This window comes from Prionailurus viverrinus, chromosome B1 (assembly GCF_022837055.1).
Source record: "Prionailurus viverrinus isolate Anna chromosome B1, UM_Priviv_1.0, whole genome shotgun sequence".
Lineage (NCBI taxonomy): Eukaryota > Metazoa > Chordata > Mammalia > Carnivora > Felidae > Prionailurus > Prionailurus viverrinus.
In genome coordinates, this window is record NC_062564.1 from 111585059 (window position 1) to 111611944 (window position 26886).

Sequence of the window (26886 nt, forward strand, 5' to 3'; positions counted from 1 at the left end):
TCTGGCTTATGAGTGAGAGGTATTACTAGCCTACTGGGTGTTTTCCAGTATGTTCTATCAAGAAGTATTTAAGTCATGCAAAACTTTTTAAAAAAATTTTTTAACATTTATTTATTAAAAAAATTTTTAATGTTTTTATTTATTTTTGAGAGAGCAAGAGAGAGAAACAGAGCAGAGTGGAGGAGGGGTAGAGAGAGGGGGAGGCATGGAATCTGAAGCAGGTTCCAGCCTCTGAACTGTCAGCGCAGAGCTCAACATGGGGCTTGAACTCATGAACTGTGAGTTCATGACCTGAGCTGAAGTCGGATGCGTAACCAACTGAGCCACCCATATGTGCCCATAACATTTATTTATTTTTGAGAGAGAGAGAGTGACAGAGTATGAGCAGGGGGGTGGCAGAGAGAGAGGGAGACACAGAATACTAAGCAACTCTAGGCTCTGAGCCGTCAGCACAGAGCCCAGCGCAGGGCTTATACCCACGAACCACGAGATCATGACCTGTGATGAAGTCGGACGCTTAACTGACTGAGCCACCCAGGCGCCCTGAGTCATGAAAATCTTGAAGATTGTACCATAGTGATTTCTGATATATTTTTAAATAATTTAAATTTTTGAAACATTTTATTTTATAATGAGAGCAAAATGGTGATTTTATTTAAAATTTTGGAGAAAAAATACAGCAAAAAAGAAAATAAGAATTACCTATGGTCCCACTAAGAAATAAGCACTATAAACCTTTTGATATCATTGTTTCTGTGTACAGTTATGTTTATATATATATATGTATATACATATATATATTTCTATATGCACATATATATTTATAATGAAGCTTTTGAAAGTGTAAGTTTCAAAATTTAACTAAGTATTCTTGGACTATAATTGAGCAGTCTGATTTTTGTCTCTCAACTGAGGTGCCTAGGTATAGTCAGAAGTAGTTTAACAAAACACTGTGACACTGTATATATATTTTAGTGGCACTTCCTTTCCCTCATGACTTATGGTTAACTTAGGGATGCTTTCTGCATTTATTGTCTTCTGTTTTTCTTTCAGCCTTGCTTTGGAACTAGACATTCTCACCACTCTGCCTGCCCCTCCACATCCCAGCTAACACAAATGACAAATCCCAGTAGCCAACCCTCATCAGTGAGTGTTAATCTTTATCAAAACTTCTCCTAGGATGGGTCACCTGGGTGGCTCAGTCAGTTGAGTGTTAAGCTCTTGATTTTGATTCAAGTCATGATCTCATAGTTCATGGGATCAAGCCCCACATCAGACTCTGCACTGACAGTGAGGAACCTGCTTGGGATCCTCTGTCTCTCTCCCCCTCCCCCCTCAAAAAAGATAAACTTAAAAAAAAATAAAGTCTTTTCCAACTCTATAATCCTGTAATACTATTCTACCTTCTCAAAATTCGGCAGCAAATAACTGAAGACAGTGCCCACCTGGTGTGCTACCATAGGATCTACATAGACTCCACAGGACTTAAAAACAGCTAGCATTTGTTTTTATCAAATATTGTTTTAAGGGCCCTAATGTACTAACACATTTGATTCTCATAAAAACTTTAAGAGATAATTAACACAATTCTCTTTATGTTAGGGTGGAGAAAATTGAGGCCCATAGTGACTAGGGAACTTGGTCATGGTCACACAGCAAAGGGACAAAGCTGACTCTAACAGGGGCAGTCAATTGACCAGATCAAAAGCATCCTGTACCATAGGATAGCACTTAGACTTGATAAAAGCCTAGAAGAAATTTTTTTTTGAATAGACAGTAAAATCTTTTTTAAAAATAACCTAATAGCACAAAAGCAAAAACTTGGCCATGCTATGGACAAGCTGCTTTAAAATGTGAACTGGTTCTCTCTCTCTCTCTCTCCCTCTCTCTGCCCTTTCTCTGCTCTCTCTCAAAATAAATAAATAAATAAATAAACATTTTTTTTCTTAAAGGGGGTGCCTGGGTGGCTCAGCTGGTTAAGTGTCTGACTCTTGCTTTCGTCACAGGTCATGATCTGAAGGTTCATGGGTTGGAGACCTGTGTCAGGCTCTGTGCTGACAGCGTAGAACCTGCTTGGGGTTCTCTCTCTTTCCCTCTCTTTCTGCCCCTTCTTTGCTCTGTCTCTCATAATAAATAAACATTTAAAAATATGAGCCTTTTAATACAGAATATATGGTATTCCTTCTGGGAATCTTTAAATATATATATTTTTTCAACGTTTTTTATTTATTTTTGGGACAGAGAGAGACAGAGCATGAACGGGGGAGGGGCAGAGAGAGAGGGAGACACAGAATCGGAAACAGGCTCCAGGCTCCGAGCCATCAGCCCAGAACCTGACGCGGGGCTCGAACTCACGGACCGCGAGATCGTGATGTGGCTGAAGTCACGCTTAACTGACTGCGCCACCCAGGTGCCCCTAAATATATTTAAATGGAGCAAAGATTCAAGATTTTTAAAAAACAATACCAAGTCAGAAGGAGCATTTGCCAGAGTCCAAGACCTCTCAAATGTCACAACCTTCTACAGTCTCTAGTTGAGAAGATATCATTATATATGTGTGAAAAAGTAGATGTAATTATTCAAATGTTGAATTGATGGATTTTTTTTTATTAAATTCTGGGGGAAAATTATGCCTTTTGTGAGCTAGGGAGCTTTAAGTAGCAGTAAATCTCACTTAAAAGAAATAGGACAGAAAAGTAGGGACTCGTGAAATTTTATTTATTTAGGAAATCCATATTGGATACATACAATGTCTCATGCATTGGGTTAGGTACTGGGAATTCAGAGATAGAAGATACAGTCTTAGTTTTCAAAAGTGGTTATTGCAAAAAAGTTCTGGGAAAGAAGAATACTCTGGGTTCTAGGAAATGTCTAGTCCAACAGGACAACGTGGCCACCTGCTTTGGTAGAGAGCAGTAAAGTCAGTCAAATCTTCCCAGAGGAATATGCTTGAGGTGTACCTTTCAGAAAGTAAGCCACCAAAGAAAGGAATGGTCTTTCAGGCAGAGCAAGCAGTAGTTGGGATAAAGAATGGAGGAGCATATTGGGAATGAATGGGTACCGAGGTATCACTGGAACTTAGATTCTTCTAGGGTATTGATTGGTAAGGGCTGAAAGATGGGGCTGGAGAATGATGCAGATCATGGATCATTAGGGCTATTAAAATACATGCTAGGAAAATGGGAAGTCTCTGAACAACATGACCCAAAATAACTGTTAAAATGTTGCCTGCAGGCAGACTAGAGGCTGAGGAGATGAGGATATGGTGTGAGATGCTGAGGGCTTGAACCAAGAATAGACATACAGGTAGTTTCCAAAGATATTTAAGAAATGGAATCAATGTCACTTCAAAACTGATTAGATGCTGTTGATAAATAAGGGGTCTAGGAGAGCCCCAAGTGTTTCGCTTGAGCAAGTCCATGGCTTTTAGTGCCAGATATCAATATAAAAAATACTGATGGAGGTGAGAAATGATGAGTCCAGGGTTGAAAATTTTAGATGTGAGATGCCTGTGGAATGCAGAATAAAGATATTTAGTAGCAGATTTACACTTGGATGTAAGAGCCCAGAACTCTGGAAGAGGAACCACAGGACCTTCGGTATAGGAGTGTAAACCGATATAAACGTAGCAATGGGCATCACCCAATGTGAAAATACAGCAGGAGCGAGAGGAGGCAGAGAGCAGAGAACGGGAATATAAAAGGGGAGTGCAGCCAGAGAACTAGAAGAGTCAGAAATGCATGGTGATATGGAAACCAAAAAAGAAAATTTGGAGAAGTCAATAGTGTCAAAATTGCAAAGAAACGCAGAGAGAAAGATGAAGTCTAGAAAGTGTCCTTCAGATTTGAATAAAGTAATAAGAGGTCATTTTATTAAGTGGAAATATATTCAAAGAATATGCCCCCAAGAAATCCGCTAGGAGAGCTACAAAGATGAAGTGCTTTGCCTCATCTACATTAAGAGGTTGGAGCCTGCAGCCCAGAATTAACGGGATAAGGGTGTTTCTGTCTGCTTCTCAGTTGCCTGGCAAGCTGTGCCTTAAGAAGCTCTTCCTAGTTCCTGGTGTCTGCCTACCAGTCTCTCTTGCCCACTGGAGAGGAGGGGAGGTACAGGGTGGGAGGGAATCTGGGCTCAGAAGGCTTCAAATATTTCTTATTAAATAACCTGCAACATTAGGAAATGAGCATCAGACCTGACCGATTAATATCTCACAAGAGATGCTATTCACTTACATGTTACTATCCCTCACAATAACTTGGGCATGATTTAGGGAAGCAAATTTCTGGGTAGGAATATAGTTATCTTGGAGAATGATACCTGCAGCATCCAGACTTCAATCAGAGATTAAGTTATTGTGAAGAAGTCGTCAAGCAAAAGGACATGTGATGAGGATCTAAGCACTTTTCTTACAGAAAAGAAAAACAATTATGAATGGATGAGGCTTTTGTTGAAAATTGTGCATATTTTTTAGTGCTTATAATGCACTAATGGGGAATGCATCACAGTAACTATATATTCTAGGGTTAAGATTCTAAGCAAAGCTTCCTGAGCAAGCTGATGACACAATATACTTTGAGGTACAATAGGAGTATATGCAATAATATGGAAAAAATAGATGTAATTACAGTATGTACAGATATAAATTTATGAATTCAGGTTATAGGAATCCAAAAGAATGAGAAACAAATCAAGAAACTAATAGCATACGTATCATGTGAAGTTCCCATTCCTCTTTCCTGCCTTTTTTCCTCTCTTCAAAATAAAAGAATAAGTTGACTCCAGTAAAAGCCATGGCTGACATTGAAGGCAACCAACGTAAGAAAAATCAACTAGTAGTAACTATTTCAACTGGTATTTCCCCCTCTGTTCTTTGATTCTGTCATGCCCGTTCACTCTAGCACTGAGACTCAATCCTCCCTTTTTTCAAATAGCAAGTTATTTGTATGTCAAACAAAGAAAAGGTAAGATTTATCTCCCAAAGACTGAACAATTATATTTACTATACAGCAGCGTAGTTTATTTAACATATTTAACATATTGATTTGACAGAATTTTGTCAAAAAGCCCCATGCATCGGGCTCTGTGCTGACAGCATGGAGCCTGCTTGTGATTCTGTCTTCCTCTCCCTCTCTCTGCCTCTCTCCCTGCTCTCTCTCTCTCTGTCTCTCTCTGAAATAAACTTAAAAAAAAAGTAATATAAATATGTTATATAATAATATAAAAAGCCAATCTAAAAATATATTATATATACAAAAGTAGAGAAAGGAAAAGGAATAATTAATCTACCACTGTAAGACAATAACCACTTTCAGAATATTTGTGAATTTATATCTATATCATTTTATGTACGTATTACATAATTGTAAGTACGATTGTTAATCAGCCTTGAATCCATTTTTCCCTCAGCATTTTCTGTGCTGGTACTATTCTTCATCTTGTTTTACAGATATATGGTAGTCCCCCCCGCCCACCATCCTTGTGGGATACATTCCAAGACCATGAATGCCTGAAACCATATTGAACCCCATATATATCACCTTTTTTCCCATGCATACATACATACATAAAGTTTAATTTATAAATTAGGCACAGGAAGAGATTAACAACAACAATAATAAAATAAAACAGTTATAATAATATACTGTATAAAAACATATGTGAATGTGGTCTCTCTCTCTGAAAATATCTTATTGTAGAAGCATATTGTGAAGGTATTTCAGGTTCAGTTTCCAGACCACTGCAATAGAGCAAATATTGCAATAAAGCGACTCAAATGAACTTTTTGGTTTCCCAGTGCATATAGAAGTTATGTTTATACTATACTTTAGTCTACTAAGTGTGCAATAGCATTATGCCTAAAAACATGTACACACCAAAGTGAAAAAAATACTTTATTGCTAGAAAATGCTAACCATCATCTGAGCTTTCGGTAAGTTGTAATCACTAATCACAGATCACCATGACAATATCACAATAATGACAAGGTTTGAAACTTTCAAGAGAATTACCAAAACATGACAGAGAAAATTGTGAACAAATGCTGTTGGAAAAACAGCGCTGACAGACTTGCTTGAACCAGGGTTGCCACAAACCTTCAGTTTGTAAAAAACTCAGTATCTGAAAAGCGCAATAAACCAAAGCATAATAAAATGAGATATGCCTATATACTACTCACTGTTCTTCTTGTGATGATGTGAGACAATAAAACGTCTATGTGATGAGATGAAGTGAGGTGAATGACTCAGGCGTGTGAGGAAGCGTCATAAAGAAGATCATCTGCTTCTGGCAGTGGTTGACTGTAAGTAACTAAAACTGTGGAAAGCAAAACCATGGATAAGGGAGGGACTGTTATACCATAATTTGTTTAATCTTTCCCTTTTTTTAGAATGCTTGTAATTCCTTGTATCATAAATACCTTTATGATAAACATCTTGTGTGGATTTTCTCCATATTTAGAATTACATCCTCCCTAGAATGGATTCCCTGAAAGAAACGAACAATATGACCATTTTTAATGGCCATTGACACACTACATGATACACTGATGGTCCTTGGCCTAGATGATGTTTATGTCCCCTCCCCCTCTCTCACCCTTTAGTGCACAGCACCCCTCCCTGCCCTTCTAAGATATCAGTGTCTTGGTGAAACAGGCACAACAGAAGTATAATGCTGACTCTGGGATGATTCATCCTCTCTATGATTCTGATTTCAAAAAATATGGGCTAATTTCTGCATCCCTTCAATGTTATGACAATTCATGAGGACTGTAGGTCTGATAAAAGTTTGATAAGGCATTTTTTTATCCAATATTTTGTACATCTATAATTAAGAAATTTTAACAGATTGTATTACTAATTGAGCAGTGTAACCAAGGACCAGTGAGGCTCACATTTCTGCAGCAGTTCAGAAAATATTCACTTAGCAAACACATTAGTTCAATATTTCCAAAACTTTAGCCATTTACATGCCACCTTCACAATTGTTACCTTGTTTACTCATTTCCTTAAAATCAGTAGTGAACAGTTTACTTTCATTTTACTTAACATCTTCCTGAGCAATAATATCTATGAAGTCATAAATTTTATGAGCTAGTTATATTTTTAATTCACATTAAAATAAGCATCTAACTCAAATTTTTAAAGACACATGCTACCTAAAATCAGTAGTTTGTACACCATACTTTGAGAAAATTGTATTAACATATAACTGATGTTAAAGCTATGATCATCTCTTTACTTTCTTTAGACATAGAAGAATAATAGCCCCAGACAATATTCTTACTTTTAAATTTGTCTATCTCACAGAACTCTATAAACAGAGCAAATCACAACATCCTGCAAAAAGATGTCACCGTCAATAACAAGAAACAAAGACTTCTCCATATAGAGAGGCAACAAATAAAAATAACAAAAATATAGAATGAATTTACACCAAAGGTTTGAATGCACATTCCTATTAAAGTTCTTCAAACCATAGATGCTTAACATTTCAGGAAAACAGGGGAGGCTGGGTGGTTCAGTCTGTTAAGCGGCCTACTTCGGCTCAGGTCATGATCTCGCGGTTCATGAGTTCGAGTCTCGCATCAGGCTCTGTGCTGTCAGTTCAGAGCCTACTTTAGATCGTCTGTCCCCCTCTCTGTACCTCCCCCATGTGTGCACACACATGCTCTCTCACTCTCTCTCTCTCAAACATAAATAAACATTAAAAAAAATTCAGGAAAGCATTTCCAAAGAGCATTTTATGCTAAAAAGCCATCATCATCTGAAATAGATCAAGGGACAGTAACAGTAGTATGTGTATTGTGTTCAGGGAAAGGGGTTACTGAAATTCTTTTGCAATGGGAGGAACCATGGAGTTTCAGAAATATTTTGAAATGAATACATTTATTCTTAAGGAAAATTCTGGGTTCTAAACTCAAACTTAGATCACATAGGACCTAAGGGGAGACTGTTACAGCTTAGTATGTCAAGTGTGCTCATTACAAGTATTATTTTATGTGAGATTTTATAACATTCATCATGATTTACATATGGCTTTAAAATATATATATATAAATATATGTACTTTAAAAATACACATAGATATTATATATACACATATATGTATATATATTTTATATTATATGTTATATACATATATATGTTATATATATATTATATTATATATGTGTATATATAAATATAAATGTATATATGCATATATACATTATATATTATATTATATATTACATAATATATAATATAATAATATATAATATTATATGTATATATTATATAATATATATATGTATATATGTGTATATATTTTAAAGTTTAAAGTAGCGGCGCCTGGGTGGCGCAGTCGGTTGAGCGTCCGACTTCAGCCAGGTCACGATCTCGCCGTCCGGGAGTTCGAGCCCCGCGTCAGGCTCTGGGCTGATGGCTCGGAGCCTGGAGCCTGTTTCCGATTCTGTGTCTCCCTCTCTCTCTGCCCCTCCCCCGTTCATGCTCTGTCTCTCTCTGTCCCAAAAATAAATAAACGTTGAAAAAAAAAAATTAAAAAAAAAAAAAGTTTAAAGTAATTATTGGCTCCTTATTTGACAGGAATCTGTTCACAGCCCCTTCCCTTGCCAAGTTTACAGACAAAACTCACTAGTATTTATACCTGGCACTCTTTGTTTTTCCAGATCATGGTACCTTGCATTCTCAGCAAATAGACCCCAACTACAAAACATATTCTTCTCTAGCCTGACCACAACTCACATCCCAGGTGAGCCCTGGACAGAGAAACCTGTCACCTCCGGCTCTAACATGCCAACAATACATTCTGTCCTGCTTGATGTTCTACTCTTTGTGCAAGTCTTTGCCACCTGCATCACCGGTCACCCTAACATCACTCATGCCCGTGGAGGATACTATAAAATTCTGGTGTCTTGTTGGAAAAGAACTTGGAGAATTGATTCAGCTCAGATTCAAAAGATGTTTAAAGTGGAAAGTAAATTATTGCCAGCATAATTTTAAGTATTTTATTTCTTTTGAGGTTGTAGGTTGACAGAGTTCAGAAGGAGGAGGTGGGAAAAGAGAAGTAAATTATTTTAGTCAGTTGGTATAAAGGCTTGACTTAGCATTTGTTCAGGTCTGGTATGTCTCTTAGGTGGTAAATTAATCTATACACACCCCTATCCAAAACTGTGCTCAATGTACAGACTTGTAATCTGCTGACTTGTAATCTGCCGACGCACCATCTAGACAGGGGCGCATGGCTCTGTGGTGCGATCACACTAATGCACCATGTCGTTCAATTGTATTTGAGGTCACGGAGGAAAGAGGAGAAACAAAAGAATGTGGAGACTATGCTGAAGCATCATGTATAGGCTTGAACAGCAACAGTGATTATGTGTAAGGAATTTAAAATGTTCTTAACAAGGAGGTATCAGCCAACCAAAAGCAGATATTGTTTCTCATAAGAGTACTAGCTACACTTACTAAAAAGAAAAGAAAAGGCAGAGGGAGATAGCAAATATTAGAGACGTCAGTATGTTGTGACATAAATACCCTCCTTTCTGGCCCTGCCTCTGTACTCTCACCCACCTGGAAGTCCCAAACTATTCTTTTTTTTTTTTTTTTTATGTTTATTTATTTATTTGAGAGAGAGAGAGCACACCTGCACATGAGTGTGAAAGTGGGGGAAGGGAAGAGACAGAGGAAGATAGAATCCCAAACAGGCTCCACACAGTCAGCACAGAGCCCAGTTTGCAGCCTGAACCCACAAACCCGTGAGATCATAACCTGAGCCCAAGTCAGATGCTTAACCACCTGAGCCACACAGGTGCCCCAGTCCCAAACTATTCTAAAGGTCGTAATTTGTGGCTTTCCAAAGTAGTTTATAGCCCTAATTTCAAATAATAAAATTTGTTAATGAAAGGACTCTTTTGAATAAAATACGAAGGAATTTAATTTTTTAAAAATTATTTTTTAATATTTATTTATTTTTGAGAGAGAGAGAGAGAATGGGGTAGGGTCAGAGAGAGAGACAGAGGATCCGAAGCGGGGCTTAAACCCATGGACCATAAGATCATGACCTGAGCCAAGATCAAGAGTTGACCGCTTAACTGACTGATTCACTCAAGTGCCCCAGAATTTAATTTTTCTAGATGCTTTCTGTCTACATAATGCTTCACCACACCCGGAATTCCTGTCAGTTGTTCCCATATGAAAAGAGTAATTCTCCACTCTTATCTATTTTCCTGGCAAAATCACTGAGGCCATCCTACAAGTGATGGTTTCTGTTATGACTAATGTACTCCAGGCAAAAGTCCTAGGGTCAATTTTTCACATAAGTAATCCCACTTCGTTAATGCTTTAATCAAACATCTCCATTCAGTGACGAAGCCAGATGTTCAGTAGCAAGGTTCCTGACATATGGACTTTGTTATTAAAACCTGCTAAAAAAAACCCAAACAAACAAAAAAACAAAACAAAACAAAAAAAACAGGTTCCTTTTCTCCTTTCCCTTGTAATCTAAATTTACTGTTCCCTCCCCTTCCCAACCCTTATTCCCTTTGTGTAGCGCTTTTAGAATTGCAAATATTCTTAAAGCTCTCAAGTTATTTAAATGCAGACAATACCAGGAAGTAGAAACAAGGTCAGAGTCTAAAATAATACCTCCTTATATATTATGCCATCTTTTGTACCCACATCTACTGTGTTTTGTCATTTAAAAGCTTATACTCACCTTTGTCTCGAAGATAAACACTTTTAAGGCCAGCAAATCTCTGAAAAAGGTTAATTTTAGCACAATTTCCCTGAAATACACTGTTTATCATAAAGAGCCTTGGTTTCAGGAAGTAGAAATTTGAAGGAAGACAAAGTCTGTCACTGCCTCAGACTCTGATTGTGTAATTCACCTCTGGGACTTTCAGCAGTTTTGCACCAGAAGCCACACCCCTTTAGGAATTGCTTTGGTGAAAGGTATTCTGGGAGTTGTATTATTACAGGGAAGTTACTTCTTTTAAACAACGTGCAAGGAAACCTCTTATGTGGACCAAGTCAAAATAGTCAGTCCTCTGAGAGCCAAGGAAAGAGAATGTCACTAAGAAATAACATGACGTTTTTCATCTATTATAAACAGACAAACTCATGTTAGGGCTCCGTATTTCAAGGCGGGAGTAGTCAACAGTACTAAACGATGCAGAGAAATGATGAAAGATAAGGTTAGAAAAGTGTCCACTGACTTGGCAAATAGGTCAAAGATAGCTTTAAAATTTTTTGAAATTGATTTTAAAAATTAACGAAGAAACACAAATGAAATGTAAAAATAAAATATTAAAGGAGAGGGAAGGTTTTTGGGTTTTGTTTTCTTTTTTACTAAAAATTACACCAGTGAGGAGTACTAGATGACACAGTTTAGATTCAACAAGGGCAAGATGAACTTACCTGGTTTGGAGGTTATGTGACCGGTAGAAATAATGCACCCCCCCCCCAAAACTGGCCCTTCTTTTCCTGCTTACATAGTCTATAGCTCTCATATTGGGTTATTAGGATCAGGATTACTGGGGACTTTCATAATCCACAGGGATCCTCTAACAAAAAAACCTATATTATTGTTCTATTGTTGCATAAAAAATTACCGCAAATTTAGCAGTTTAAAAGAACACCCATTAAATTATCTGTTCTATAGACCAAATGTAAAATATTTGTAAATGAAGATGCATTTTAAATGTATATAAATAGTGGGGTGCCTGGGCTTAGTTGATTGAGTGTCCGACTCTTGATTTTGGCTCAGATCACAATCCCAGGGTCATGGGATGGAGCCCTGTGTCAGGCTCTTTGTGGAGCCTGCTTAAGATTCTCTCTCTCTCTCTCTCTCTCTCTCTCTCTCTCTCTGTCTCTCTCCCTCTGCCCCTCTCCCGGGCTCACACACTCACTCTCTTTCTTAAAATGAAATGAAATGAAATGAAATGAAATGAAATGAAATGAACAAATGTCTAGGGGCACCTGGGTCAGTTAAGTGCCTGACTTCGGCTCAGGTCATGATCTCACAGTCTGTGGGTTTAAGCCCCATGTTGGGCTCTGTGCTGACAGCTCAGAGCCTGGAGTCTGCTTTGGATTCTGTGTCTCCTTCTCTCTCTGCCCCTCCCCTGCTTGTAGTCTGTCTCTCTCTCTCTCTCTCAAAAATAAATAAACATTAAAAAAAACAATAAACATTAAAAACTGTCTATAAATCGTATCATACTTAGAACATGGATGTTATATAAGACTTAAGAATTGAGCGGGAAAAATAATAAAGGTTCTATGATATACAGAAACAAAAAACCCAGCACCCATTTATTATCTCTATGTTTCTGTCATAGAAGACAGACTTCTGTCAGTCAGAAGTCTGGGCACATTATCATTGAGAATGCTGCAGATCTAATCTGATGCTTGGGGTCTCCTTCAAGGCTCAGATTGTTGGTAGAATTCTAGTTGTAGGACTGAGGTCCCATTTTCTTGCTAGCTGTTGGCTGGGGACCACTCTGACCTCCTAGATACCACCTGTAGTTCCTTGCCATGTGGTCTCCATAGGCAGCTCCTGGCTTGGATATTTGCTTCCAGGCCAACAGGGGTATGTGTCTCTGTGCTCCTTAAAAGTGATCCATCCCTTTTAAGGATTCATGTGATTAGGTCCAGCCCAGCTAGATAACTTTCCTTTGGATTAACTTGAAGACAACTGATTAGAAACCTAGTCATAGGGGTGACAGCCCATCATATTCACAGGTTCTGCCCACACTCAAGGGGAGGAGGTTATATAAATTGTGTCCGCCAGTGAGTGGGAATCTTGGGGGCCATCTTAGAATTCTGCTTTACCATAGAACTACCCACAACTGCCTCCAGGGAGGGGCAGAGCAGATGGCCCTAACCAGGCCTACTCCTCCCCTTCCTCCACCCTCAGGTGCCCTGCCTTCGTGGGCTCTAATTTTTACCTCACCATCTGACCACTCTCTCCGGAGCCTGAATTCTATTGCAGTCCTCCACCTTATGAGAAATATTGAGGCATTAGAGCATTGAATCTGTCTCTCGGGAGACTTCTCTTACTTGGCCCTTCTTTAAAAAGCTGGGTTTTTTTTTTTGGTGTGTAACCACAATGCATGCAAATGAGACAAAATCCAAACAGTATGAAAAAGTGCACAATAAAAAATATCTCCCCATGTGGACCTTCTGCCTTCTCTCTCCCAATTTCTTTTTCTCAGGTTAATCAGTATTATCAGTTCTATTTCTCGGATTTCTTTGCAGAAAGTTCATGCACTTATAGACAGGGTTTGTTTTTTTTTTTTTTTCCCCCACAAACGGCAACATTTTTGTTTAGCACTTGGTTTTTCCATTAGTAATGTGTCTGGCAGATCTCTCCACATAAATCTAAGTGGCTCATTTTAATTGTAGTCACTTGACTCCAAGAATAGGGAGGAGGAAGAGAAGTCCACGCTAGCTTTCCTTTGTTCCAGTCCCAACTCTTTGGGTTTCTGCTTGTCTTCCATTCAGAGAATAATGAAAAAAGAGTTGAATGAGGTATCTCAGGTAATTCGGAGTATTTTCAAAGGTTGGTAGAAAGCATCAGCCATGAGGTGGGGCACTCCCGAACTGAGTTACAACTGAGTTACCCCAAATCTGAGCATCTGAGCTTGGGAGTGGAGAGTTAGATGAGCGTGTATCCAAGGGGTTTAGAGTGCACCAGACAGAAGGTGCGTATCATATAACCCAATTCCCAGCAAGCAACACAAACGAGCAACACTTTCTTTTTTCTATAAGGGGTGATCGTATTACCATAAATTAGCTTCCTCTAGTTTTAAATGAAATACAATAGGCTCAGGTACATCTGCTTAATTAGGGGGTAGTGAAAGTATCTAAAACCTATTTTTAATATTCTATTCATGGAAAAATAGATTGTGGGCATTTTATGTTATTTTCACATTAAATGATTCATCAGTGATAATTCAAACAGTAAATCCCTCTTTTTTAAATATCAATAACATACCTGCCTACTGTTTTCTTCCATTTTGCCTTGATAAACAATTCCAGCCGGACTTTTGGGGTATCCATTTCTCTGAAGGGTTTCTCTCTCTCTCTCTCTCTCTCTCTTTTTTTTTTTTTTTTTTTGTTTATGTATTCTTGAGAGAGAGAGAGAGAGCATGAGCAGGGGAGGGGCAGTGAGGGAGGGAGACACAGAATCTGAAGCAGGCTCCAGGCAAGCTGTCAGCACAGAGCCCAACGCGGGGCTTGAACCCACAAACTGTGAGATCATGACCTAAGCCGAAGTCAGGCACCCAACCGACTGAGCCACCCAGGCGCCCCTGAATGGTTCCTCTTAATCTCTTCCTCAACTGGTAGCCTAGGAATACTTAAAGGGAACAGAAAAACGAAATAATATTCAGCATCATAAATTTTAGCAGTTGTTGCATTTTCTTTACTAGTGTTATTAATAACATCTACTACACTAGTCCTTTGCAGCTTACACAGAATTTTCAAATCTTGCTTAACTTTAAAGAGTGAATATCAGAAACTCTGGTAAAATATTTTACTGTGTATGTTTACTGGTATAGTCAGATTGCATATCTTACCGTCCACATGGTCTAATGTTCTTCACCTGAAAGAAGATACTCTGGCTATCTCCACTTCAGAGAAGAAATAATAAATGTTGATGATTAACGAACAAAATTGTAGCCTTACAGGAATCTGCCACATTTGTAGTTGTACTTTTCCTTCCCTGTGTTTATGGTTCCTGATTATACGTAAGTAACTCGGAGACGTCAAAACTTAACGCCTCTCAGAACTTTTATCAGATGGGGAAGCTCCAAGTATCAGCGTCATTTTATTGCCAGTGAAACTGACCTGCGAAGGAACAACTCTCCTGCAAGCCCAGGACAGAATCCAGAGGAGCGTCTTCCATCTGACACCTACCCGAATTGGTGGGTAGATTCCCAAGCTCTGAAGTAAGTGGGCCAGTCTGACCTCCTCAGTCACTGCAAGCTTGGTCTTCTCTCCTTTCTTCTCAGTCTTTTACTCCTTATATAGAGTCTCACTCCTACCCCGCTCTAGACACCTGTTGTCTTCAGGTTCTCTCCACTTTTTTCCCTTCCAAACCTTTTTCCCTGACGCAGGAAAAAACTATTATCTTATTCATCCAAGGCTATAAAGGACTCGTGGGAGGTTAAGTGTTTTTCCTTGCATCATGTACCAGCTTTTAGTCGTGGAGCCCCAGAGCCTGGATGTTGAGTGAGGGATCCCTTTTGGTGGATCCCCGGGTGGGAGAGGAAGCTCCTGGACTGGTCTCATGTAAGGTCAGGGCATCACAGGTAGCCGCAGGTTGATTATGGGCTCTGTGGCAGGTTCAAATCCTGTCTCTGCTCTTGCTCAACGTGACACTTAACCACTGGCAGGGGCGCAGTTTATCCGTCTGTAAGGGGGTCCTAGTCTCCCGTCTGTGAGGATTAAATGAGATAATACAAGCCGTTCACCTGTCTTGTTTAGTAAATTAGTGCAACTCTCCTCCTATCCCTACCCCGTCCGAGGCCAACTCTTGGAGAGAGTGGCCCTTTAATGGGGAAGTGATTCTTTTCCCTTTTCAAAATCTAGCTCACTTAGCCACATCCTCTTTGGAGGGGCCAACGCGTTTCGGGAGGTGCGGTCCGCACCAGCGGACGGAGCCTCAAACCGGTCCTGGAACTCCGAAAAGGGGTGAGGGGGCTGGCCTTCTGGTCTGGATGTAGCGTCAGCAGCCGCAGTCGTCCGGCGGAGACAGGAGGAGGCGGGCGCGGGCGGGGCCAAGGCTGGGAACCGGCTCCTGCTGTCGAGACTCCGTAAAGGCTTCGGGGAGGTGAGTAGCGGGCGCGCTTCGCGGGGAGCGGGAGCAGAGGAGGCGCGCGCGGGAGGATCCGGGGCCGTCCGCGTGTGCGCCCCTCCTCCCCCCGGCTCGGCCCCGCCTCCTCCCTCCCCGAGCAGCTGCGGCGCGGCGGGCTGGCGCCCTCTCCCAGTGTGGTTACGGGCAGTGGGCGGTGGGCGGTGACCGTCCCCCAACTCGAACCTCCGCGGGGTGGCCTCCGTTAGTCTTCGGCGGAGCCGGGAAAGCGAAGCCGCTCTGGGAAGGTTTCCGACCCTCGGGCCCCAAGGTACTTGGCGGGCTGTAGCCTGGGGGTGAGGTGGGGACTGTGTCTTGTCTGTTTATCGCCCCAAGAGGGAGGCTTTGTCAAGGAGTCTTTCGGGGTGCCCTGTCGAAAGTCACACCCGCTGCTCCCAGCTCAGCGTACGGGCACGCTCAATTAATTATATACGGCATGGTCCCAGCTTTATGACACAGGGATGTTTGTAAATGCGAGGAGGAATACTGAAAATGAAATACTGGAGATGGGATTTTTTTTTTTAAATACACGTTTCTGTGCTTTGCAAGGTCCCCTCCCCCCCCATCAGAAAACAAAAAAGAATTTATCAAGTGTAGCTCATAGAGAAATTATGCGTGAACCCCTCCCCTCTCGTTGGCGGAGACCTTTCTGCGGGGTCCCGGGCTCCCCGGGGCTCTGAGTTCTGTGCTGAGGGTTCTTCGGGACCTGCCTTACTTGCTTCAGTGGTTCATTAGGAAAACAGAGTAATCGGCTGTTTTCTGGGACTTTCCCTAGCTTTCAGGTTGAAAGGAGGAATTTCCCCAATCCTCCGGAAGCCAGAACCGACGCTGTACCTCGTAGCGGCTGTCCACAGCCACCAAATTTGGAGGTGGAGTCTGCAAATTTGATTGGGTACAGATTAGTGAGGCTGAGTGGGAGAAAGAAGACAAGGTCTCTGAAAAGAAAGTGTTATTCCTTAAGGTTTTTCTCTTGCTCTTCTTGCTATTCACGACTCCTTTGCCAAACCTATTACTTTAGTAGAAATTGATTCTGCTGAACACTGTTGTTCACAGATGTCTTCAAAGCCACACTGTGGGGGTGATGACCCGTGAGGGAGGTTTGGCGGCAGGATTACTGTGCCTTTTGCTGTGCTTCAAGTTTCTCTTCCCTCCTTATTAATAAGCTCAGTGTTGGGTGTTGGTCAGGGAGAAAGCCTTTGATCAAAGGCTACTTGCAACATGGCAGAGACATACTTTGTCTTGAGATTATTAATAATCCTATTGAGTTGAGGAGGGATGAAAGTAAAAATTTTAGAAGGATACCTTCCTTAACACATTGCCCAGAACAAACTCCATTATTTCAGTAAATCTTACTCTAAAAAACAAACTCTTAAAGCATGAGAATCCTCTTGGCATGCATGACCACCCAGGGGCACCAAACTTTCTGTTAAACTGTTTGGACACCTGGCTCCTCCTTTAAGCAAAAATATCTGTCTATCTTTTTGTTCTTAACAGTTGAGGTCCAAACAGCCTTTTGCAAGGTTGAGGGTCATATGTCTCTTTACTGGCTTTGCCCAGCTTTTGGAGGGGTAGTTGGTGTGGTGTGGTGGGGTGTGTGTGTATGTGAGAGAGAGAGAGAGAGAGAGAGAGAGAGAGAGAGAGAGAGAGAGAGAAGGCTAGAGGGGGTGGGAGTGTGAGCAGGGGTGGAGAGCATGTTTTTTGCACATAATACCTCTCCACATATCTGCCCTATTTCCTCTGAGAGGAGCAGAAGCCAACCTCAGTCTAACCTTTCTCTTGTCAGCTCTGAGTCCCCGTAAGTGTGTACTTCCTGGTGCCTAGGAAAGGAGAGGTTTACTTTTCTTCTGACAATGGAGCACCCATGCCTTCTGTATTATGCTTTCTGTGATAAAGTTCTTGATGGCAGGGCTCATTTTCATTTCTATTTATTTATTTATTGTAGTTCATTTGTGAATACAGATATTACTGTGTTTCAGACATCATCACAGTGTTTTACAAACTTTTTTTTTTTTAAGTAAGTTCTACACCCAACTTGGGGCTTGAACTCATGACCCTGAGATCAGGAATCAATACTCTACCAACTGAGCTAGCCAGGCAAACTCTTTTTTTTTTTTTTTTTTTTGCAACTTTTTGATGTCAGATACCACAATTTACCACTGAATACTTAGGTAATCTCCACCTCCATTTAATTCCACAAAAATTTGATGGTTTGTAAATTTGTAAAGAAAATATTTGTTAAATGTTTGGTTAGATATTAAGTGCACATGGTATACAATTTCAAAGGCACAGAGTGTGCAATGAAGTCTTTTTTCCATCCCCAACCCATTTCCCTCCTCAAAGGTAACCACTGTTATACTGTATAAGCTCATTGTTCTTCTGTCTTTGATAATTTATCTCAAGCAGATTTCAATGGCTAGCAGTGTAACTGGCATGTGAAGGGCATAAACAGTAAGTAGTAACCCTATTAACTGTCAGGGTTTGTAGTCACTTCTTACCTTCATTAGATAGGTGAATGCATGTCAGCCCAGGTGATATTAGAATTCAAGAACAAATGACTTAAAGAAGGTTTGATTTCTTGCTCATATTCTGTGTCCTTTTGGGCTCTATCTTTGGCCTTTGCCTCTGGAATGGAGGCTGAGCTGCTTTGGGGGACTGCTGATGTGGCAGAGGCAAAGAAGACTGGTGGAACCCCACAGTGCCTTTTAAAGCTTCTGCTTGGAAGTAAGTTTCTATGTTACCTCCATTCGTGTTTCATTACATGGCTGTCAATGGAGTGGGAAGTCTCATCTTTCTAAAGGAGCAGAACCAGTAGGGATTGGCCTGATAGGGTAGAGCAACAAGTATTTGACATTAGACAGTCTATCTCAGTGTTTGTTGAAGGGTCACAATTGTGATCCCTGAGAATTGATCTACACCAAGACACTTGTAGCCACTGATTTGATAAACTGGAGCGCCAATATTTTTTCCCTTGCAGTGAATAATAGATCTACCCTGAGTACTAGGAATAAGAGCTTGTATGAGGCAAACTTTTCTTGGTGGCAAATTTGCTCAAAAGAATGAATTCTAAGTTCACAGGTTATATAAAGAACACAAAACAGGGGCACCTGGGTGGCTCAGTCAGTTGAGCATCTGACTCTTGATTTCAGCTCAGGTCATGATCTCAGGGTCATGGGATCAAGCCCTGCATCAGGCTCCACACTGAGAGTGGAGCCTGCCTAAGATTTTCGCTCTCTCTGCCCCTCTCTCCAACTTGTTCATGCATACTCTCTAAAATAAACACACACACACACACACACACACACACACCCCAAAATTTGGGTGTAATTTGGGTGTTACCAAAAGATTATAGCAATGGTTTTGAATCCAGTTCTCCTTTTGGAACTGTTATTGTCCAAAGTCTGAGAATGAACTAGAATGAGGGCAGTGTATCCTAGACAAGACTGAGATCATGGACAGATTCTTGCTTTTCCTTTTATCTTTTTTGCTTGTTAACAGCTAATTGTTTTCTTGTCAACAACTAATTGCATCATCTAATGATTTGTTATAATTATTCTTTTTAATGCTGTCTGCTTCTTGAATAATGAGAATTTATTATCATAATTAAAGTATCTTCAGATCACAGTGTAGGATCTGTTAACCAATTCTGCCCATTGTTGGTTAATTGTCACTACATTGGTTTCATAGTAATTTTTACTATCTTTGACCCATGATTTTGAGGGTTCAGGTCACTTTTTGTGCTTATAGCTAGGCATCTCTTGTCTACTTGGGTAATACAATGTGATGTAATAATGTCCAAAAACAATCTATTACAAAAAGTAAATTTAAAATTAAAGAGGGGTGCCTGGGTGGCTCAGTTGGTTAGGTGACTGACTTTGGCTCAGGTCATGATCTCGCAGTTTGTGAGTTTGAGCCTCACATCAGGCTCTATGCTGACAGCTCGGAGCCTGGAGCCTGCTTTGGATTCTGTGTCTCCCCCTCTCTCTGCCCCTCCCCTGCTCATGCTCTGTGTCTCTCTGTCTTTCAATAATAAATAAATGTTAAAAAAAAATACAATAAAATAAAGATATATTTCCAAATCAATAAAAAAGAAATTTTGCTTAGCTATATCGTTTGTTGAAAAATGGAATAAATTGAGAGTTTTGATTTGTAGCATCATAACTTTGCAAAATAGGAGGAAAGATTGTATTTTAAAAGTAAATAGCAGCAAACATAGAAAGAAAAGGAAGCATTTTTTTTAAATCAGCATAATTCTGATACCAACATTTAATATAGATGGCAAACAAAACTACACACCAACTTCACTCAAGCTTATTGATTCCCAAACTCTAAACAGTTTTTAAGGAATGCAGGAAGTGCTCAGGATCACTCTCTCGGTAATTTTTTTTTTTTTTTTTAATTTTGAGAGAGAGCGTGCGAGCGAGTGCTGGGGAGGGGCAGAGAGAGAGGGAGACACAGAATCCAAAGCAGGCTCCAGACTCTAAGCTGTCAGCACAGAGCCCGACACGGGGCTTGAACTCACAGACCACGAGATCATGACCTGAGCTGAATTCGGATGCTTAACTGACTGAGCCACCCAGGCACCCCTCTATTGGTGTAATTTATCGCCACACTAGTTTAAAGGAATTCTGTGTAGCTGTTCAAACGTAAGATATATTTACATGTGTGGATATAGAAACAAATCACCCATTTGTATTATTAATTTAAGAATGCAAGGTTTAGAACTAGATACAGTATGTTCCTGTTTGTGTAAGAAAATGTTTTCTCTTATGTGTAGAAACATAGGTGTTTGTGTCTGAGCATACACATAGTTAAGCTGCTTGTGTAAAGAACATTTCTGTAAGGATAAAAGCAACTTTTACAGTGGTTGGCTCTAGAAAAGGAAACAAAGGACTAAGGTGGAGGGAAGATACTCTTTTTAAAATATTCTTTTTTTACTGTGTCAATTTTTTAATCATGTGCATGCAATACTTTTAAAATAAATTAGCTTTAGGCGCCTGGGTGGCGCTCTCGGTTAAGCGTCCGACTTCAGCCAGGTCACCATCTCACGGTCCGTGGGTTCGAGCCCCGCGTCAGGCTCTGGGCTGATGGCTCAGAGCCTGGAGCCTGTTTCTGATTCTGTGTCTCCCTCTCTTTCTGCCCCTCCCCCGTTCATGCTCTGTCTCTCTCTGTCCCAAAAATAAATAAACGTTGAAAAAAAAAATTAAAAAAAAAATAATAAAATAAATTAGCTTTAAAATGGCAGTTCTGTGTGAGAATACTCTCTCAAAGATTTTGGCAATTAGTTCTCCTATTCTGTTATGCTACTTTATTGTACTGATTATTAAAGGCAAATGTAGGTGGAGGGCACTGTGGGGCCAAGAGCTCTCGAGGGACACCCTTAACTCTTAATGGCAGTTATATTGTGGTTAATGTCAGTTTGTCCAGTCATTAGGAACCATTGACAGAAATAAATAATTCCAGGAGTACAGACTATGATATTTAGAACTAACTTGTGGAGATTTTTTTAAAGTATGTAATGTCTAATTTTAAAATTATAAAATAAAATAAACTTTTAAAGGATTCACTGTTTTTTTAATGTTTATTTTTGAGAGAGAGAGAGAGAGAGAGAGAGAGAGAGAGAGAAAGCATGAGTGGGGGAGGGGCAGAGAGAGAGGGAGACACAGAATCTGAAGCCGACTCCAGGCTCTGAGCTATCAGCACAGAGCCTGACACGAGGCTTGAACTCACAAATTGTGAGATCAAGACCTGAGCCAAAGTCAGAGGCTTAACTCACTGAGCCACCCAGGTGCCCCTGAGTATAGTTGACCTACAACATTACATTAGTTTCAGGTGTACAACATGGTGATTCAGCTTCTCTGTACTTAATGCTTACCACATAGCTACCATCTGTCACAACACAATACTATTACAGTATCATTGACTATATTCTCTATGCTGTGCCTTTTATCCCTGTGACTTACTCATTTTGTAACTGGAAGCCTATATCTCCCTCTCTCCTTCATTCATTTTGCCCATCCCCCTACTTTCTTTCCTCTGGAAACCATCAGTTTGCTCTCTGTAATTGCAGGTCTTATTCTACTTTTTGTTTGTTCATTCATTGGTTTTTAGGTTCACATATGAGTGTAATCATATGGCATTTGTCTTTCTCAGTCTGACTAATTTAGTATAATACCTTTTGGGTTCATTCTAGTTGTCACAGATGGCATGATCTCATCCATTTTTATGGCTGCATAATATTCTTCTGTGTGTGTGTGTGTGTGTGTGTGTGTGTGTGTATACCACATCTTCTTTACCCATTCATCTATTGATGGATACTTAGATTGCTTCCATATCTTTGCTAAGCATTTATTATATTTAACCCTTTTCCTACTAGAAATCTAAGTGACGATGTTAAGGGATAAACGTTGGAATTATTTGTTCATAACTTTTAAATTTCTTTAATCAGGTTTTACAATTCATAATACATCTAATTATAATTTCATTAATAAACTGTAGGTTTTCTTTATGTGTATATTCTCCGAAGGCATTTAAAGCAAAGGGATTATTTATTCCCAATTTTAATGTACAGCTGTCATATTTTCTCTGAGCCCAAGTCATTCTATTTAAATGAGAAAGGAACTGAAGTTTCTTTTTGCTCCTGCCAAATCACTTTATTATCAGCAGGCATTCCTTGTTATTGTCTAGACTGTTTGTATGGTCTTGTTGTCAAACTAGAAATGAAAAATAGAGATAGAAAAAGTAATACACCAGATCTCATGGGGCTTGGTGAAAATTTTCACATTTGTGCTAGATAATTGAAAGTATTCTATGTATTCATCTTCCCTTTTTTTTTTTTTTGGTTTATTTATTTATTTTGAGAGAGAGAGAGAGATAGTGCACAGAAGGGGCAGAGAGAGAGGAAGAGAGAGAATCCCAAGCAGTTTCTGAACCATCAGTGTGGAGCCTGATGTGGGCTCGAACTCACGTGCCTTGAGATAGAGACCTGAGCCAAAGTCAGACGCTTAACTGACTAAGCCACCCAGGTGCCCCTGTATTGTCTTAATTTAAAGTCTAAATAAATGACCTATCAGAAGATTTTCATCAAAATATTAGAATTAAAGATATCAATGCCTGAATTATAGGAGTGAACTAACATGCTGTTTTGATTGTTGCAGGCAGGTCAGATTCTGAGACACATCATGTCCAATTTTGAAGATGCTGACACGGAAGAGACAATAACTTGTCTCCAGATAACTGTTTACCATCCTGTCCAGCTGCAAAGTGGAATATTCCAATCCATAAGGTTTTATAACCGAGAAAAACTTCCCTCCAGTGAAGTGGTGAAATTTGGCCGAAATTCCAATATCTGTCATTATACCTTTCAGGACAAACAAGTTTCCCGAGTTCAGTTTTCTCTGCAGCTGTTTAAAAAGTTTGATAGTTCAGTTCTCTCTTTTGAAATAAAAAATATGAGTAAGAAGACCAGTCTGCTTGTGGACAACAAGGAGCTGTGCTACTTAAATAAAATAGACCTGCCTGACAAGTGCATGGTCAGATTTGGTGACTATCAACTCCTGATAGAGAAGGAAGATGGAGAGTCATTAGAATTTTTTGAGACTCAATTTATTTTGTCTCCAACATCACTCTTGCAAGAAAACAACTGGCCACTACAGAAGCCCATACCTGAGGATGGCTGTTACTCATCCTATTCTACCCAAAACACTTTTCCTACAGAAATGGATGAAAATGAATTGTGAACACAGAGGGCTAAGAGGAGAATCGTGAAGGATGAAGAAATCTGTAGACATTTTATAGATATTTCACAGTTTATTAGTATATTACTGTTATCTGTTATCAAATTCGGGATCTCTTCTTATCATTTTGAAGTCTGTAAATTGTATTAGTCATTGATTTAGTCGTCTGTTGCATTCCTAGATGTATGAAGAATTCTTAAGTGTATTTAAGTGTACCTCTGTGAACATTAATGTACAAAAAGCATCCTTGGTGATGAAGGAATAGTGTTCTCAAAATAGTTATATTATTTTCTTTTTATGCTTGATTTTAGCCCTATGTTTTGCAAGGAACCACCTCTTTGTTTGGTCATATTATTTTACAAGCGGCTCTTTGTTTTCAATGTCAAGGCCATGGTTGAGTTGCTCCTCGTGGTATAGCCTGTTGGTACTTGCAGTGCTAGAGTACTGCAACACAGCATGATGTGTTTTGGAGCAGTGTCTACGCGTCATTGTGGTTTTATTATAGGAAGCCTTATTTGAGCAATAATACCTTTTCTATGATTTCCTTTTTGTAGAATTGTGGTGTTTATTTCCAAAAGTAGTTCTCCGTATCTATATTCAGTATCTAAAACCAGTATTTTAGACATTTTAATAAACCATTGCTATGTTTAGAATTTTTTTGTTTTCTTACCAAATATTACATTGATTTTTATGTACTACACACTTTAAAAAAATTTTTTTTTTAACATTTATTCATTATTGAGAGAGAGAGAGACTGAGCATGAGCCGGGGAGGGGCAGAGAGAGAGGGAGACACAGAATCTGAAGCAGGCTCCAGGCTCTGAGCTGTCAGCACAGAGCCCGAAGTGGGGCTCGAACTCACAAACTGCGAGATCATGACCTGAGCCGAAGTCAGACGCTCAACCGACTGAGCCACCCAGGCGCCTCTACTACACACTTTTAAATTGCATGAATTCAAAATTTTAACAGCATGCATGCACATAATAAAGTTGAAGTCTAAGGGCACCTAACCGATTCCTCAGTTAAGCATCTGATCTTAATTTAAAGGTCAAGATTATCACGGCCACGAGGTTGAGCCCCGTGTCGGGCTCTGCACTGAGTGTGGAGCCTGTTTAAAATTCTCTCACCCTCTGCCCCTCCTCCATTCTCTCTTTTTCTCTCTCTCTCCAAAAAACAAGGTCTAAGTTTAATTCTAAACATTTTTTTGAAATGTTTGAAATTTTTTTGAAATTCTTTCTGAAGACAGAACTGTTCTTAGACTGCTTGCTGTAAGGGAGGAGTGCTGTAGGCCTCAGGCAGAGGAGGCTGTGGCTGGGGATTAAGTCACCACCATCTGCCCCTCAGTGCCTATTGGCTCCAATTCTCGTCTTCCTCACTTCACATGGTGGCACACGGCCACTAGTAGTTCCTGTGACACCACATTCTTTGGTTTCCTGTATTCTTGTGTTTGCTTCTGATGGCTGTTTTTCTACCCCTGTTCTCTAAATATCAGTAGTTGGGCTTCTCTGCCTATATGCTTCCCCAGGGTGATCTTACCTAGTGTAATGACTGCAAATACCATTTACCTACTAATGACTCCTAAACTTGTACCTTGACCTCTTCTTCTCCGAGCTGCAGACATATATCCCATCACCTTCTTGAGACCTTCATTCAGATTTCTCATAAACATCTCAAATTTAATTTCCCAAAACAGAACTCTTAATTTCCTCCACCTTCCTAAATCTGTTCCTGCCACTGCATTCATTAAGTTAGAAACCAAAAAACTATTGACAAGCATAGTTGCAGCTCTTAGGTTGGCTGTCACACGTCCATAGATTTAGCCAGCAGGGAGACAATGAGCTCAAATAGACTTAGTCTATTACTTACACAGATAGCAAAAGGAAGATCAGCATGGAGTCAGTGCCCCACATCCCTGGTCCCTACGGATGTCTGTAGGACACTGGACCCCAGAGGCTAAATGACACATAAATGGAGGGTAGCTCTGTTGTTGAAAAAGCCGTCTCTAATGAACTCCAGCCAAACAGTTTTATTAGCCTACATCTGTAGTGAATGGGGGTGGGGTGAAAATCCCATGCTTCACTAGAACCAAGGAGTTGGGTGAGAAATTGCCTCATCGCGGCCTTCTGCAAGACAGGGAAGCAGATGATAAATGGCTTTGTCACAGCTCCTCTAAGACTGCCTATCTTGCCATGTTCCAGGAAGGATCATAGGGCTTTGTCAAGACAGGCTGGACTGGGGTTGAGTGTTGCTAGGTAGATATGCAGTGAGCAAGGTCACCAGGTCACTGTGCTGGAAGCATTATCCTACAGTTATCTTGGATCCCACTCCTTTTTGGCCCCCATATCTAACCCATTAGAAAATGTTGTTAATTCTTCCTCTAAAGTTTATCAGCTCTGCATTGGTATCATCATTATCAACCCAAGTCACACCATGTCCCATTGCAAGTATCACTCTTGCCCTCTTATAACCCATTCTCTATACGGCAGCTAGAGGAATTTTTCAAAAATGCAACTCTGATCACTCTACGCTCTAGCTTACAAAAAGTCAGTGGCTTTATACATCAAATAAAATGAATTCTTAACCACAGTCTATAAGGCCTTACATGATCTGGCCCTAAATACCCCTCAGATATCATCTCATATTACTCTACCTCACAATGCTTCAGTTCCAGTGGTCTTTTCATTCTCAGAACATACCAAACATTCTCCTTCACCTCAGGAACTTTATATTTGCTGTTCCTTTTGCTTATAACCTGTGTCACCAGGCTTTTTACATGGGCTGGTCCTGCTCAGCAATTAGGTCTCAGCTCAAATGTCCTCTCCTCAGAGAAGGCTCGCTTGACCTACCAAAAGTAATCCGCTCGTCTCTAGCTATCCTGCATCCTCTCGTCTTGTATGTTTCCTAATTGTGATCTGTGGTTTTCTTGTTTAGATGTTTACTTGTTACTGTCTTGTCTCTCTCATCAGAATGTAGGCAAAAGAGCTTGGACATTTTATGTCTTTTTACCACGATATCCCTAATACCCTATCAGACACAGATTCTCTAATATCTGCTGAATAAATAAATGTTATTTCTAGTGTTTTTTTATAAATACATAAAACAAGAAAATTTATATCCTCTTCTTAGCAGTTAAAACAAACATTTTAAAATTTAGTTCCACCCTGCTTTCCTAATTCACTCCTTTTTGTCTTCACAGCAGATTTAGTAAAATAATTATGCCATAGGAGTCGGAATTATTGCATTTCTATAGAGTAAACCTAGTAATAATCAAATAATTTATTATTTTTAAATGTAAAAATGTGTTT

At 39.9% G+C, this 26886-nt stretch overlaps 2 protein-coding genes across 6 annotated transcripts in view; one reads left to right on the forward strand and one right to left on the reverse strand.

Annotated features, from left to right (window-relative positions):
- ALPK1 (alpha kinase 1) overlaps positions 1-10864 on the reverse strand; it is a 130089-nt gene extending 119225 nt beyond the window's left edge. Inside the window, exons 1-3 of one of the 2 annotated variants that reach the window (XM_047856424.1) lie at positions 10714-10864; positions 6416-6483; positions 6176-6312 (exon numbers count right to left, since the gene is read on the reverse strand). The gene's annotated coding sequence lies outside the window, so the exon portion shown is untranslated. The remainder of the gene's footprint in view (positions 1-6175; positions 6313-6415; positions 6484-10713) is intronic. The other variant, XM_047856423.1, reaches the window with a different exon arrangement.
- A 3952-nt stretch (positions 10865-14816) lies between these two features.
- TIFA (TRAF interacting protein with forkhead associated domain) lies at positions 14817-24215 on the forward strand. 4 transcript variants are annotated; one of them, XM_047854841.1, is made up of 3 exons: positions 14884-14944; positions 15588-15828; positions 23004-24215. In XM_047854841.1, the coding sequence occupies exon 3, from the start codon at positions 23028-23030 to the stop codon at positions 23583-23585; it is 558 nt and encodes a 185-aa protein (XP_047710797.1). In that variant the 5' UTR covers positions 14884-14944; positions 15588-15828; positions 23004-23027; the 3' UTR covers positions 23586-24215. The 4 variants fall into 4 exon arrangements, with proteins under 4 accessions (XP_047710798.1, XP_047710797.1, XP_047710794.1 ...); XM_047854842.1 differs by lacking the exon at positions 15588-15828 and having other exon boundaries at positions 14817-14944; XM_047854838.1 differs by lacking the exons at positions 14884-14944; positions 15588-15828 and adding an exon at positions 15835-16120.
- The last annotated feature ends 2671 nt before the right edge of the window (positions 24216-26886 follow it).